The sequence below is a fragment of the Trichechus manatus genome, unplaced genomic scaffold, assembly GCF_000243295.1.
Source record: "Trichechus manatus latirostris isolate Lorelei unplaced genomic scaffold, TriManLat1.0 scaffold00112, whole genome shotgun sequence".
NCBI classification, from domain to species: Eukaryota; Metazoa; Chordata; class Mammalia; order Sirenia; family Trichechidae; genus Trichechus; species Trichechus manatus.
The window spans coordinates 5,713,485-5,729,103 of record NW_004444048.1 but is presented as its reverse complement, the minus strand read 5'-3'; the positions used below and the strand labels follow the sequence as shown (position 1 = coordinate 5,729,103).

The 15,619-nt window shown below is 38.2% G+C and overlaps 1 protein-coding gene across 1 annotated transcript in view; it reads right to left on the bottom strand.

Moving 5' to 3' along the window:
- Positions 1 to 15,619, bottom strand: part of PPFIBP1 (PPFIA binding protein 1) — a 69,796-nt gene that overhangs the window by 16,459 nt on the left and 37,718 nt on the right. Inside the window, exons 10-15 of the mRNA XM_023738054.1 lie at positions 12,892 to 12,967; positions 10,070 to 10,224; positions 6,882 to 6,997; positions 5,346 to 5,402; positions 3,814 to 3,874; positions 1,203 to 1,374 (exon numbers count right to left, since the gene is read on the bottom strand). Of these exons, the coding sequence (XP_023593822.1) occupies positions 1,203 to 1,374; positions 3,814 to 3,874; positions 5,346 to 5,402; positions 6,882 to 6,997; positions 10,070 to 10,224; positions 12,892 to 12,967 (637 nt within the window). The remainder of the gene's footprint in view (positions 1 to 1,202; positions 1,375 to 3,813; positions 3,875 to 5,345; positions 5,403 to 6,881; positions 6,998 to 10,069; positions 10,225 to 12,891; positions 12,968 to 15,619) is intronic.

The following is a 15,619-nucleotide window of genomic DNA, read 5'->3' as shown; positions in this document are numbered from 1 at the left end:
GTTTTTTCTTTGTTATTTTTCAGGACTTTTTTTCCCCTATAGTACCCTACCCTTTAAAAGAAAACTGAGATTCCTCTCCCCTAAATCACTTTGAGACCTCAGGAGGACCTTTCCTTTCTCATTTAACTTAGTATCAACTCCTCAGATAACACATAAAGTTTCCTCTGATGTCACTAAACGTTGCCTCCATATTCAGAGCAACAAAATGTCATAGAACACCCCCCTATGAGAAGTCTATAAATATCATCTTCAATGTCTTCTACAAACCTTTCTGCTTGGTTAATAACATCTCCTGTTCGAGAATGGGGAAAACATACACACGAAGAAGGGATTGCAAGGATCTGGGAGTCAGTGTGTGATACGGGTTTCAAGGGTAGAAGAGCTGGAATTTACAATGCCGGGGCACTCCTGCCCTTTACTCCTCTGAGGGATGCTATGCATGCCTTGGTCCTCTCAGATCCACTCACAAAGGCTCACTAGCATTGGTTAAAACAGTGGAAGCAAAGGCTCGACAGACAGTCCCTGTCAGCAGCAGGTGGGAGGAACAAACACTCTTGGTAAACAACTGCGTTTTCTGATTACTGCCAGCTCACTTTCTAGAGATCACAGATGCCAAGAGCAAGGGTTAGCTTGGTTCAGAGCACAGTGCTGATGAAGGCTGGCATGCAGGGGTACAATACCTAAAGTGGGTGCACTGGCACTTCGTTTACGATCTTCAGATATCCCAACAACGCACACAATCACACGCAGCCCAATGGAGAGAACACAGGGGAATTACAGAATGAAACAGATCAAACTCTGACTCACAAAATACACGCAGTGGAGGAAAGGCATGCACCACTCGGTGCCCCTGATGTTACACACAGACTTCATTAGGATGTCAATATGGGGTCAATTGATTCACCATCAAAACAGACAGGAAACTGTGTATAATGAAGTCAGAGAGAATCGTTGTTTTAGCTCTTTCCACTAAGTTTACACAACAGAATAGAGCAGGGTGAGAGTTTATGTTCACAGAACAGAGCTATATTCACATAATGACTTAAGTCCACTGGAGCATTTTTTGCTAACCTTCCCCCTGAGTCATCCACCTCCATTTCTGAGAAATGGAAATCCGTAAATAGATGAATAAGGGAAGGGAACAGATTGATCTTTTCCTTATTCTGAAAGAATTAAGGCAAAGGCATCTTGGCCATACATACCCAAGTTTGGTGCACTTGCTGTCCTCTTGTTACTCTTTATTTTAAAAAAGCCCCGGCCAAAGGAAGATCTGGCTTTTCGAGTGCCGAAGGGGTTATCATCCATGAAGGCATCATGTCCCGGTGGTTTGGGAGGGAGGCTCCCTAACGTGTTGCTTTCTCCTGGAGCTTTATTCTGTGAGATAAATCATAACAATGACTAATAGCACTAATACACATAATCAGTAGTCCATGCCAGGCTCAATACTCAATATGTTACATACCGGATTTCACTTAAAAGAATAAACTAACACACTGATGATCAATATCAAATAAATACTAGAAGTTTAAAACGTCAACTATGAAAGTCACTTAAAAAATAAGAACAACGACCTGTTCATCACTAAGCTATAGTTAATGTGTTTGGGGCTTCAGATATTTAGGATAGACATATAGTCTCAAATTTTAATTTTACTTGCCTCATTCCTCAAATGACATGGGGACAAGATATTACACATATACCAAGAAGAGTAGATTTCTTACTTTTCTAACAATTAGGACATAAACCAAACCAAACCTGTTGACATCCAGTCAATTCTGACTGCCTATAATATAGCTCACATTCCTTATAAAATAACTACAGTAACAGAAGCTCAATATAATGTAATGAAGGCACAATCAGTAACTATTTAAAATAGTTTTTGCTTCTTTTTTTTCACATAGTTTCTGGGATATAGTCATATCTTGCCTGCAGGTAACCAACCACGGGTCACCAATTTTCAAAGACTATGATACGTTCAAATAACCCTTAACATTAAAACTTAACTGAGTATAATTAAATTTTTCTTTGTTGCTTCAGAAGCCACTTGAGATCTCTAAAGCATTTCAAGGTCTTTCTCAAGAACTTAAATTGTGATTAAAGTATGCTTCAAACACTGCTTATTTTGAGCTTTTTGGTTACTCAGAATTGGCGATTATAGTAACACGCTGTGTTATACTGTTTTAGTATTACACAAAGCTGCTTTTGTTTTCACGTTCTCATTTCTCTAACATCTCTTGCCCTCTGTTTCTTTTGGGGGGAGGTGAAGAGAAGGGCCAAGAGATACAGGCTTTTAAGGTGGTTATTTTACTCTGCACCTCTGCCGCTCATAGAACCAAAAGTTTATATATGCTACAATTTAATGGTTCTTTTATCTATGTCAGGGGCCCTGGTGGCACAGTGGTTAAGAGCTTGGCTGCTAAGCAAAAGGCTGGCAGTTCCAATCTACCAGCTGCTCCTTGGAAACCCTACGGGGCAGTTCTACTCTGTTCTATACGGTCGCTATGAGTTGCAATCAGCTGGTCGACAACGGGTTTTTATCTTCTGTATCTAAGCCCTGATGTCAAAATCATTTAACCATTTATTGAACCAGCAAGACAAAAAGCACAGAGAATGATTTTAATCACACCTGTGGCCATTGAGAGTGCTTTGTTAGTTATAGCCAAGTTATGACTTAGGCACTAGGAGCCAACAGTCAAGAGATCGTACATGGAAGTGGCCTGTCTACCGACCATAAACTTTACAAGGCTAACAATAAAACATCAGGGTAAAGAAGAATTGGAACACCTGTTGATGATGACTCAAAAATACCAAAACATTTGCTTTAAGGGACAGTGGTTGTGTAAAATAAACTGCTAGTGATCTAAGAAGGGTTTTTGGAAAGGCTAAGGAAGGTCCCACACCACCTGTCTGTCAGTTTGTCATACCGTGGTGGCCTGCGTGTTGCTATGATGCTGGATGCTATGCCACTAGTATTTCAAATACCAGCAGGGTCACCCATGGCAGAAAGGTTTCAGCAGAGCTTCCAGAATGTAATACAAACTAGGAAGAAAGGCCTGGCTATCTATTTCTGAAAATCAGTCAAGGAAAACCTTATGGATCACAACAGACTACTGTCCAATACAGTGCTGGAAGATAAGCACCCTAGGTTAAGAGGTATTGAAAATACACAGTGCCCACAGCAATGGACTCCAGCATTCCAATGAACATGAAGGTGGCACAGGACTACGAAACGTTTTGTTCTGTTGTACACAAGGTCGCCACGAGTAGCAGCTGACTGGGCGGCAACTAACAACAGCAAAGGAAGGCCAGTTGTGGGCATTAAGAACATCAATAGTGTGACTGAGAGTTTTTTGAGCTTTTTTTAAGCTTTACTGAAGATATTTAAGCAATCCACCCATATTGGAAGTCTAAAACATTTTTACATTGTAATAAGAATTATCTCTGATGGCTTCTGAATAGACTCTTTTTCCTGTTCAAAACAACAATAATAATATTTAAGGTTGCAGGAATCCTTCATATATTCAGAATTTGTCATATACAATTCCATAAATTAAAAAAATCTACATCTACTTCTAAACTACAAAATTTCAGTTTCATTTATTTTCTACTATGTTTTATTTATTAAAGTCTCTGCTTTTAACCCTTTATATTCATACTTCTTTTTAATATTTATCATTAACGATGGTATCTAACAATTTTCCCTTAGAGAAACCACAAACTCTTCTTAATAGTTTTATTTGCAAACTGGGAAAAGATGAAGATCTGTAAATATTTTTGTCTCAGAGTAACAGACAAAAAAAGTATAGAACCAACCCCATCTGATGTCTCCTTCTTCAGATTGCCCAGGCTGCTAGACTTTTGTAGACTTGAAGTTCTAAAAATAACAATAATAATAATTCGGATTAATAGTAAGTGACTCTGGTGCCACCATTTCTAAGTAGAACATCTTGGAAGGAAACTAAAATTGTGTGTGGGTTGAATCCTGGTAATAAAAGAAAATCTGGATTCAGTCAGTCACTTATGTGCTTAACTAAATTATAACATCTAGTTCTTTTAAAAGCAGGGGTGGTTAACTGTCCTGCCAATAACTGTAAACGTCCATGTTAGAATGGCTGGAAAAATACTTAGGACTATCACTCTGATGTCAATATTTGAAAACAGACCAGTGTTTTCCGCCGACTATCAGTGCATCTTTAGTATGCACACATTTATACAGGAAACTTTCTAAATACTCACAGATTATTTATATCTAATCTTTCTAATTAGAATAAAGATTGAAAGCTTTACTTTTCAATTCATAAAGGAATCAATTTTCTGAGTTTGGCAAGGCAATTCATTTGATAATTCTGATCAAAGCATATTAAAGGAATTCCTGTTGCTGCCCATAATAACTCAATTGTTACCCTGGTGAAGGCAAAGTGAGACTGTAAATACGTGTAGACTTTCTCTTTCACATAATTAGCATTCAGTTATACAGAGCTGGTGTTACTACAAAACTGAAGGCAGGAATGTATGATTAGTTAAGACAGAGATAGAGGGAAAGGAAACTAATGTTCTCTATGAAATAGGATAATATAAATATGTGAACAAACTTTTTAAAGGCATTTCTCATGTATTTATGCACATATAAGTTGTCAGAAGTAGTCAGACACCAAATAAAGTAAAAGATAATGATGGGAAAAGAAAAGATCTCATCTTTGAGCACTGCTCTGAAAATAGATCTTCCTAATTTAATCCAGACTTTAACTTGGATAAACATAGATATTAGGTCAGTTTATTAAATTGAAAATGCAAAAATACATTTCAGTCTTTCCAGTCATCACATCATTTTCTACTAGATTCAAAATATAAGTTAGTATAAAAATTAAATTAAAAGCACTGGGCTTCAAATAAAAACTGATGAAGGAAGGCTAAAGCTTGACATGGAATAATGATAAATGAGCATTAGTGCCTTGTAGTGGAGCCACTGGGTGCTGCAAATGGTTAACATGCTCACCTACTAACCAAAAGTTTGGAGGTTTGAGTCTACCCAGAGGTACCTTGGAAGAAAGGCCTGATCATCTGAAAAAATCAGCCATTAAAACCCTATGAAGCATAGTTCTACCCTGACACACATGGGGTTGCCATGAGTTGGAGTTCACTGGATGGCATATGGTTTTATTTCTTTGTAAATTTCTAACTCCCTCCCACCCTCACCTCTGCCCCCACTCAATCATTAAAGCTACATTAATTTACTCAGGCCTGAAAGTCATTCACTGATAATATTGGTTATTGTTAGCATAACTGAACCCTTTTCTCTCTCAACTCCTAATCAAATTTTTCACATTCAATAAAATATAACTTACAAAGAAGTATCACACAGTTGAGTTTCAACAGCAGTGCCAAGGATTGTTTTTCCATCACTAAAATGTAAAAAAAAGATATTTATGAATTACATGAATAAAAGTCCATACATATCCTGGGTGAAAAGAATTGTGGTGTAATAGATGGCTTCTGTGTGGACTTTTTCACCATAGTCTTATAACTTCTACCCAAGCGATTGGGTGGGAATGTGCAACTAGGGTAACTGTGGCCCACCAAGGGGAATGGTCACTTTTGCCATCTCTCTGGGCTTGAAATCAGCCATCCCAGAGGCGGGAAGGAGAGGATCCCACCACTACCAAGGAAGAGGAGCTAAGAGCAGAGCGTGTCGTTTGGACCTGGGATCCCTACCCTGAGAAGCTCCTGGAACCAGGAAAGAGAGAGAGCTGTAACACTGAAGACAGTGAGAAACGGTGGCAGAGAAACAGCAGCAGGAGAGACCGGCAGGAGACAGCATTGGAGTCTTCCTGGCCCACTGATGGAGAAAGCTGAGTGCCTTTGGGCAAGAGCCTTGCTGGAGAGTAGGGTGCCTCCAGGCACTTGATGGAGCTAGATTTGCCAACTCATGGAGCAACAGCTCAGCGCCTTCAGGTCAAGGCTTACCAGTGGCGTGAGGTGCCTCCAGGCACTTATCGGCAGAGCTAAGAGAGCTTTGTAACACCTGCCTGAGCAGGGCGGAGGCCCAAACCAGGGAGAGGCCTGCCTGCGAGAGCTGCTAGGAAGAGGCTGTCCTGATGGAAGAACTATATCCTAAGCATTCCCCAACCTGAATTGTAACCTGTTACTTCCCTAATAAACCCCATAATCGTGAGTATTGTCTGTGAGTTCTGTGTGACCAATGCAGTGATTATCGAACCCAGCGGGGAAGAAGAGTGCTGTGGGAGAGACGGTTGGTGTCAGAGTTGGTAAAAATGGCAGTGAGAGGAGGCATGTCTGACCTCTGCCTCATGGGAATCAGTCTTTGGCTACTGATCTGGATTCTCCTTCCCCCTTGTGAAGTTAGAGGAGGTCAGATACTTCCCCTACGCTATTTTTATAATTGTTAAGAATAAAAATTATGCTAGGCAAGTTATTTCTCTTTTTTTGATATTTTATTTTGTTTGACCTAGTTGCAAGATTAGGCAATCAATTTGGGAATACACTGGCAAGAAAATTATATGTGCCTAAGAAGGAAATTCCATAGCTCTGTCCTGTCTCCTTCATAGCCATCTTCCACAGGACTGTTATTAACCTGCTTATAACACTTTGATGGATACTTAGGATATAAAATCCAAGTTCCTTAAAATCCTTCTCTAACCTGACCACTCCAACTCCCCAGCCTCATCTCCTATTACTTTCTGCTTCACACCTTTTATTTTAATAATTTGGAACTGAATATAGTCCCCCTGACTCATGCCTTGCTGTTTTTTGCCTCTCTGGGTAAAAACTCTATCCGTAAGTAAATGCAGTACACCCTTGTTTTTGGTTAGTCTGCTGTTTTGAGCATTTATATTCCAAATGTTAGGTCAAAAATGACATACTTCTCTTCAAATGAAGTCTCTAGTTTAGGAGGCAAGTTTGCTTTTTCGGAAGTTTCCAAGGCTTTAGATGCTGGCAGCAATGAAGAGATTGAAACTTGTAAGATGCTGGTATGGAACTATAACGTAAGTATAAAAAGTCAAAAATCAGTCAAACAAAACACAAGCCACAAAGTAACAAAAAATAAGACAACTGAAAATATCTAGCAATAAAATTTCATACACCTGTATTCACAACTTTGTTATATTCATAAACTGATTTTAGAATATAAACATCTACATAGAAGTATTTATCAGAGAAAACAGTTTGGAGGAAGGTAATTTTTGAACTTGGTTTTGAGTAATACACTGAATATTGTGACTAAGGCAATAAATACTACTAAGTTAAAAGTTCATATGGTGCAGTTCTGCTCTGTCCTATAGGGTCGCTATGCGTCGGAATCGACTCCACGGCAACGGGCAATGGTTTTTTTTTTTTTAAGTTGACAGTAAATCCTAACAATTCAGTATTTTGATTTTTGTTTCAGTTACTGAGTAGTGGTTACATCATTTGACACTACAAAAGGCTATAAAGTGCAGGTCATATTATCCTAAAATAAGAGATTAAATCACTATCAGCTCTTTCAGTTTAAATCTTTATGATTAATTCTATGCAGTATATATATATATATATATATATATAGCCATCATGCCCATTTCCTGAAATTCACGTATCTCTTTGTGTTCCTAATCAGGGGGAAAAAAATCAGCTACACCAGCAGACCCATGTTCTTGATCTTGTCACAAACTTCAAGTCTTTAACTCAAGCCTCAAATCTCCCTCCTGGCTCTTCTTTAGAAATATGGCTGAACTTCTTCAAATAATTCTTGTTTGAAACTAAATACTCATCATTAAACTACAATACACACAGCAAAGACTTTTTAAAAGAATATGAGGTTATGTGGGTGTCTCTGAAATGTAACAGCAGCCCTTCTCTATACACACAGCACATTCATTAGCTGTCAAATGTTATTTTCCCTTCAGTGTAAATACATATTTAACAATTAGGGAAATACTTTCCCTCTAAAATGTTTCTTATTCCTTAACTAATTCCTTCATTAATTACATATTTTAGCTCTTTTCTACATTTACGAGAGAAAAGTTGTTTTCTCCTTGAATTCATTTTCTCATTATATAATTACCAGCAGCAGATATAAAAAGTAAAGATGTTGCTTAGTTTCTTCTTGATCCCTGTAGTAAAATGTGAAAGGAGAGATGACCAAAGAAGGAATTGTTAAATATGAAGGAGCCAAGATTGTTTCATTCAAAAATAAAACAGCTTTATTCCTAGAATCTAGCCCAATTCCTAGACTCTTCAGACAGCAAATTATATTAAAAGTAAGAAATGGCTTCTGAGCAAAGATCAAACCCAGGTTCTGTCAAGAAAACACGATCTTAAGATGAAGTCAAGGATGTAGCTGTAAAATCCTCTGTTAAAATCTCAGGAAGATTTAAGGCGATGGTGTCTCACTGAATCTTTTAAACAGGTTGAAAGATTCTAAAAATCTTAAGGGCATGTTCCACAGCAGTCTTGCAGCAAAGCTAAGGTAGAGAAAGACTTATTTTAAAGATATTTGTGAATATGTTTTTATCTAAGGCAGTGAATTATAAATTAATTCATAAGAAATTCCAAGAGTTTTTAAAAGAATTATATCAAATTAGACTGAAAGGGAGAGAGACAGTAGAAAGTGAAAAGAGGCTTTCAGGCCCTCAAACTTCTATAGGCACAAAGCAGGCAGAGAAAAATACTCAGCTGCAAATATAGGCTACTTTTTATGAAAAAGGAAGGATGACTTAGAGGGAAGAAACAAGAGCCCAGAAGTCTGGACCCTAATACAGAAATGGCAATATGTTCCGGGCTGGATTTCAGAATTGCTATGGACCAGTGACAGCTGTGTGCCTTCCATTTTCCCTCTTTTTGAATGGGAGTGTCTATAGCAGTTATCCTACGCCTATCCCACCATTGTTTGTTGGGTGTATGGGGGACAGATAGCTTATCCTTTACGTTCCCAATTCTTTAAATCAAAAGAAATGGTACTTAAGAAGCTATACCCAAGGAAATGTACCTGGGGAGCTTCCCCTACATCTTGACCTGATCTGGATGAAAAGATCACGGGATGCTGATGCCTAACTGGGATGAGACATAGGGGTCTTTGGAAAGGGGGTGAGTGCATTTTTCCCCCTGGGAAAGAGATGTAAATTGTTGTAGCCAGAGGGTAGACTGGCAGATTCTATTTTCCAAATACAGCTGCACCAATATATCCCATTCCACGTCTTACAATGCAATGTTGTCACTCATCCACCAAGAAGCAAGGTCTATCCTCCCTCTCCTTGAATCTGGGCCTGTGACTACAGTGAAAGATATGCTACATGGCTTCTGAGAAAACTCATAAAAGGTGATGCAATTTTGCCTGGTCCTCTTGGGATGCATGCTTTTAGGACCCAGCCACCATACTGTAAGGAAGCCTAGCAGTCACACGTAGTTGTTCCAGACAGGGCCCCAGCTGAGGTCCCAGCAAACAGCCAGCATCAACCACCAAACAAATGCATAAAAAGCCTTCAGATGACTCGAGCCCTCAGCCTTCATGCCACACCAGCTAATGCCAAGTGGAGCAGAAACATGTTCCTGCTGTGTTCTGCCCAAATTACAGATTTATCAGCAAAATAAATGTCATTCAAGCCACAAAGTTTTGGGGTAGTACGCAATAGGTAACTGAAACAGATTTTGGTGCCAGTTTTCTGGAAAAGTAAAACAAATGAGTTGTTTATTTCTCTCCAGTTGATTTTTCCAAGTCTAAAGAAAATCAGAGTTGCCGTCAGAGTGACCAAACCAATTTATTCATATAACCTCACTTTACCCTCACTTTATCTATTCCCCGCTTAAAAAAAAAAAAAAAAAAAGTAAATTGTGATCTCATATTTAAGATGGCATCTATCTTCAAGGGATTCAAATGTTTTTTCTGAATTTTATAAGCAATTTGGGTATCGGCCAAGGTGTTTATTAAAGAGGGGAAAAAAAACCCTCGCCTAAACAAACCAAATCTGTAATTGAACTGAGAAAAGAACTCTTTCTTTCACATTATCAACAGTGCTTTAACTTTGAATGACAGAGTCTCTTCAATGTGAAGAAAATATTGGAAGTTTGTAGATACCTCCTCTGGAACACTTGTGTTAAATGGGCCACGACTGGGAGATCCCATTACTGGAGTAGGTGATGGACTTTTCTCCAGATCACTAAAGCCCTGAGCATCCAACAAAGTGGAGATGGAACTAGAATTGGGCAGATCTTCATATTCACCATCTTTGCCTAGAAAAAGACACAGCAAAAAGAGGATAACAGCAGCTTTTCATTTATATTCCTCCACTTTTGGAGGAAGATAAGAACCCCAATTACGCTGAATGTAAACATTTCTCTGATCTTAAAAATCTAAGCGTCACCTTTTCCTAGCATCACTTGAAAAGTACACAGCATGGGACCTAGGAAACAACATCTTAATCTGTGAACACCAGATGCCCAGGAGCTCTTGGCCATGTTAAGTACCAGCAGTGCTATTAATAGAGGAAGTCATATTTGATAAAATCACTGACTCATTGGATTGAAAGAAAATTAGAAATTAATTTCATCCAACAACTCTCCTGCTATTTTGATTCAAAATTGGGGGGCTTTATGAATTTTAGTGTAGAAATAACCAGGCTGAAGAATACCTGTGGTGTAACAAACTGATTCTGAATAACAATAACAATAGAAGTCACCATTTAAACAATTCAATGTTCATCACTGCTATGCTCTTAAAAAGTCATAGAAAGGAAAAAAGGAAAAGAAAAAAGGGCAGACGACCTTTTTATCCCTCAAGGAGATCCCTTTATGCCAGCAAAGCAGCAACTACGAGAACTTTGTTACACTCCTAGAAATGAAAAAGATCAAGTGCCAAACAACACAGTACCAGATACTCTTTTTTTTTAAAAATAGAAAGAATGTGCTTGAAATGCTAATCTCTGGATAATACTAAATGGCAAATCATGTAATTGTTAAAGATCTTAACTAGACAAAGCCTCTTAATTTAGGTTTTATACAATTGTATGATGATTAGATAAATATAAATTCTAGTGAAAAATTGTTTATATAACTCTTTGTTCGAAAAGGACATAATTTTCAATGGTTGGAGATAGTGCATATGGTTAAAAAACTACATCTTTAAAACCTACATGTTTAAATGCACAGAAAGAAAAGACTAGAAAGGAATTCACAAAAATGTCAATAGCAATCATGGTCAATGGAATTATGAGCGATTTTTACCATTCTCTATTTTACAAATGTTTTTAAATAATGAGTAGTGAGAATTGCTACAAGTTACTCGGACAATTAGAGGTTCACCTGCTCATTCAGATATTTAGTTTTAATATATGCCAGGCACTGTAAAAGAAAAGATGAAGTACCAATTTTTTCAAAAATCCTGGTCCAAAGCGGGCCTGTTTTCTTTCTTTGTGAACTCATCAAATTAAAATTTCAAAACCTCCCAAAGGATTTGTTTATTTCCAGTGACTACCCTCTGTTATGGACTGAATTGTGTCCCCTCAAAATATGTATTGTAAATCCTAACCCCTATACCTGTGGTTATTATCCCATTTGGGAATGGGTTTTCTTTGTTATATTAATGAGACAGTACTAGTGTGGGGTGTGTCATAAGTCAGTCTCTCTTGAGATATAAAAGAGATTAAATAAGCAAACAAGTAAGCAGAAATGCAGGACGAGAAATGCCAAGACACACGAGGATCACCAAAGAGCAGAGGAATGCTGGGCCTACAGATGCTGAAAAGAGGCAAGGACCTCTTGCAGAGCCGACAAAGAAAGAACACCTTCCCCTAGAGCTGCGCCCTGAATTTGGACTTACAGTCTCCTAAACTGTGAGAAAATAAATTTCTGTTTGTTAAAGCCACCCATTTGTGCTATTTCTGTTATAGCAGCAATAGATAACTAAGACACGGTTAGAGCAAATAAGCCCACTTATGCATTGCTAATAGACAAGAGCACTTTCAAAGTTCTTAACATTTTAGCGTGTTTTGAATGACCCTCAAAACTTTTCTACATTTGTAGATGGACTATTGGCCCATCAGCAGATAAATGAATAATAAATACAACAAAATGCAGAAGTATCTTTACTTGGGTGTCTCACAGGTGTTTTGAATTTAACATATCCAAAGCTGAAGTCAATCCCCCTTAGCCACCCCAACGTTCCTTCTTAAGTCTTCCCCATCGTATGTAAATGAGTCTTCCACCCAGTTGCTTTAGTCATAAATGTCTGTCTTTCTTGATTCCTTCCTATTCTTCACTCTCCTCATCTAACTCATCACCAGTCATCATGTTGATTCTATCACCAAAATATATTTCCAATCAGTACCATCATATTTTTTCACAAGGAATACTGCAAGTCTCCTGACTGGTTTTCCTGCTTCCAATACTGTTCCTCTCCTCCGTGGTCCGTTTGCTACACAGATCACATCACTAACCTGTTAAAGCCTCTGTGCTTAGAACAACAGCCAGACTCCTCACTGTGCCTGAAAACCCTTGCATGACTTGACTCTGCTCACTCCTGCTTTCTCATCTCATCTCACTCTCCCTACTGCTCACTATCTTCTAGCCATACTGATCTTTTTTTACTTCCTAAACACACCAAGTTCTTTTTCCTCCGCAGGCCCTTCGCATATACTATTGTTCTCTCTCTCTCTCTCTCTGGAATGCTATCTAATCAACTCCTTAGAGACACTCTCCCTGAACAACCAATCTATAGTACATTCATCAGCCTGCATACTGAACAGTTGTCCAATAAATATTGTTGAATGAACGAATGAACTACCTGATTTGGGACAAGAGATGCAGTCCAAGACAGAAACTGAGGCTAAATGTATAAGTTCATAGTCCCTTAAAATCAAGTGAAGCAGAAACACCTTTAGAGCTATGCTCTACCTTTTTTACCTTGAGCCAGTACTGCTGTGTCTTGCATTTTCTTGTACCTGTTCAGGCACTGTCGAAGATCTTCTATTTTCCGATCCTATCAATAAAATAAATGGTCATCTTTAATACTAGGATTTTAAAATGGTAAAAGTAATTTTGACACAAAGAACAAGTAGACATGAATTATTTACATTTTTCAAAGAGTACATTCTAAACTTTAGTAAAAATGGTAATATCTAGAATATTTTTCCTACATACATTAGAGATGTGGAAAAAGTACCTCTAAATTTAGAGCTCCTATCCTTCAGCTGCCATCTTTAAAAAACAAAAACAAAACAAAGTAATAAGATACAAAACAAAAAACCTTTAATTACTCTCCTCTCTAACTTCACTTAGAAGTCAAGAGGCTGTCTTGATCCATTGCCATTAATCACCATCTGACTTTTCCCTTCTAAAAATACGTCAGTGAAGTTGCCTTGATTAGTTATTAGTGATGTTCTATTTACTAAAAACATGAACACTTTTCACTATTTTCCTAATTTGACCTCTATATGTCACTTGTCTGACCCCATCCTTTACTCCTTCTTTCACTTCTATTTCTACTCTTTCTTTTTCTACTATTTTGATTTCTTAATCCCTTGGCCACATAGATATTCTACTTCTGTAACCCCAGTATCTACACAATCTGGGCCATTAAATGTTAGAGCTTCAAGGTTTGTCCCTGATGCTCTTCTTTTTCCCTCAACTGTCCTCAACTGTGGTAGATTATATTAATAAGATAGTATCAGTGTAGGGTGTGTCTTAAATTAATCTCTTTTGAGATATAAAAGAGATTAAACAAGCAAGTGAGCAAGCAGAGATGGCGGAAGAGAGATGCCAAGACACACGAAGATCACCAAGGACCCAAGAAACGCGAAGATCTTCCCACACTGAGCCGGAGCTTGGCCACATGGCTTGCTTTAGTCAATGAGATATCAAAATAAACAATTCAAGCAAAAGTTTGAAAAGTATTTACAACACTGGGGCTTGCCCTCTCTTACTGCTCTAGGGAACCCTGAGATCATCATGTGAAGTAGCCTAGGTAACCTACTGGAGGATGAGAGACCTTGTGGAGCAGAGAGAGTCATTTCACCAAGCCCAACCTAGACCAGTCTGTCAATCACCAGACATGTGAGTCACATAATCCTAAACTATCCAGTCCCAGATGAGATGCCAGCTAACTGTAGAGATCAGCCAAGCCAGCCCAGACAAAAAAAAACCATCAGCCAACCCACAGAAGTATGAGAAATAATAAATGTATTTGGTCCTGGACAAAAGCTAACTGATTCATTAACTCTTAGTTCCCACCAATCTACAACTCTATATTAATCCTAAAATTTAGATTCAGTTTCCAACTTCCTATGAGAAATCTCCTTTTAAATGTTGCATGAGCACATCAAATTGAATACCGTCAATTTTTATTAGTAGTAGTTATGTCCTATAAAGCCACCTCAAACACTGAATTGGTGAATACTGAACCATTGCTCCTAGGGTTCCTGTGAGCCTCTGGTCATGACATTTTCATTGACTGATCAATACATAATCTTGTTTTATGCGTGTTTCTGCTTAAAGATACCTCATTTAATATATACTGTTGATTCATTAACATTGAACTCATGGCCAACATCACTATTACTTATGCCTGAATGAAGCTTATCTAACACAAGTATTTTCTCCATAAGGCACATCACTGCCTTCTTGTACTTAGAAACGCTAGATGGCACTTCAGCACTACACTTGGGAGCCATTTTAAACAATGAAATCACCATAAAAAAGCACAAAAATGCAAAAAACTTGGCACTAAACAGACCACAGGAGCCCTGGTGGGGCAATGGTTAAACACTCAGCAGCTAACTGAAAGTCAGCAGATCTGTGGGAGAAAAGACCTGGCAGTGTAGTCCTGTAAAGATTACAGCCTAGAAAACCTTATGGGGCAGCTCAACTCTGTCCTATAGGGTAGCTATGAGTCAAAATCGACTCAATGGCACACAACAACAGATTGTAAAAAAAGATACTTGTTTGTAGTATGAGAACAGAAACAAGTCAGAATGTTGTCTTGTTTGACCTGAGCTGGGAATGTGCACGTTTTAAAACGAAAAACAAAAAAAAAACTGCCATTGAGTTGATTCTGCTGTACATGTTGGACGACTAAAATTTTTCATAATTCTGCACATGACCGTGGGTATTGATTTGGGGGCTATAAATTTTAGCAAATAGTTAAATTCACAAGTACAGAATTTATTAATAATAAGGTTCAACTCTTTCTGTAAAATTAAGCTCATTATTTTCCCCCAATAACTGCACCTCTGATCTAATTTCCTTTATTCTTTAAGGGCACCATCATTCACCCAGTTGCCCAAACCAGAAATTTACTCTCATTCCTCAAATACCAAGAACTTTAAATCTCTCTCTCTTTTTTTTAATTGTTGTAGTTTAAATGAAGTTTACATTTCAAGTTAGTCTCCCATACAAAACTTTATACATATATTGTTATGTGACCCTAATTGCTCACCCCATTCTGCGACAGCACACTCTTCTTTTCCGCCCCTGATGTCCCACATGCATTCAACCAGCTCCAAACACTCTCTGCCCTCCCATCTCACCTCTGGACAGAAGTTGCCCCTTTGGTCTCTTGTATCTACTTGAGCTAAGAGGCACACTCCTCACGAGTATCACTTTATGTCCCACAGTCCAGTCCAATCCCTGTCTG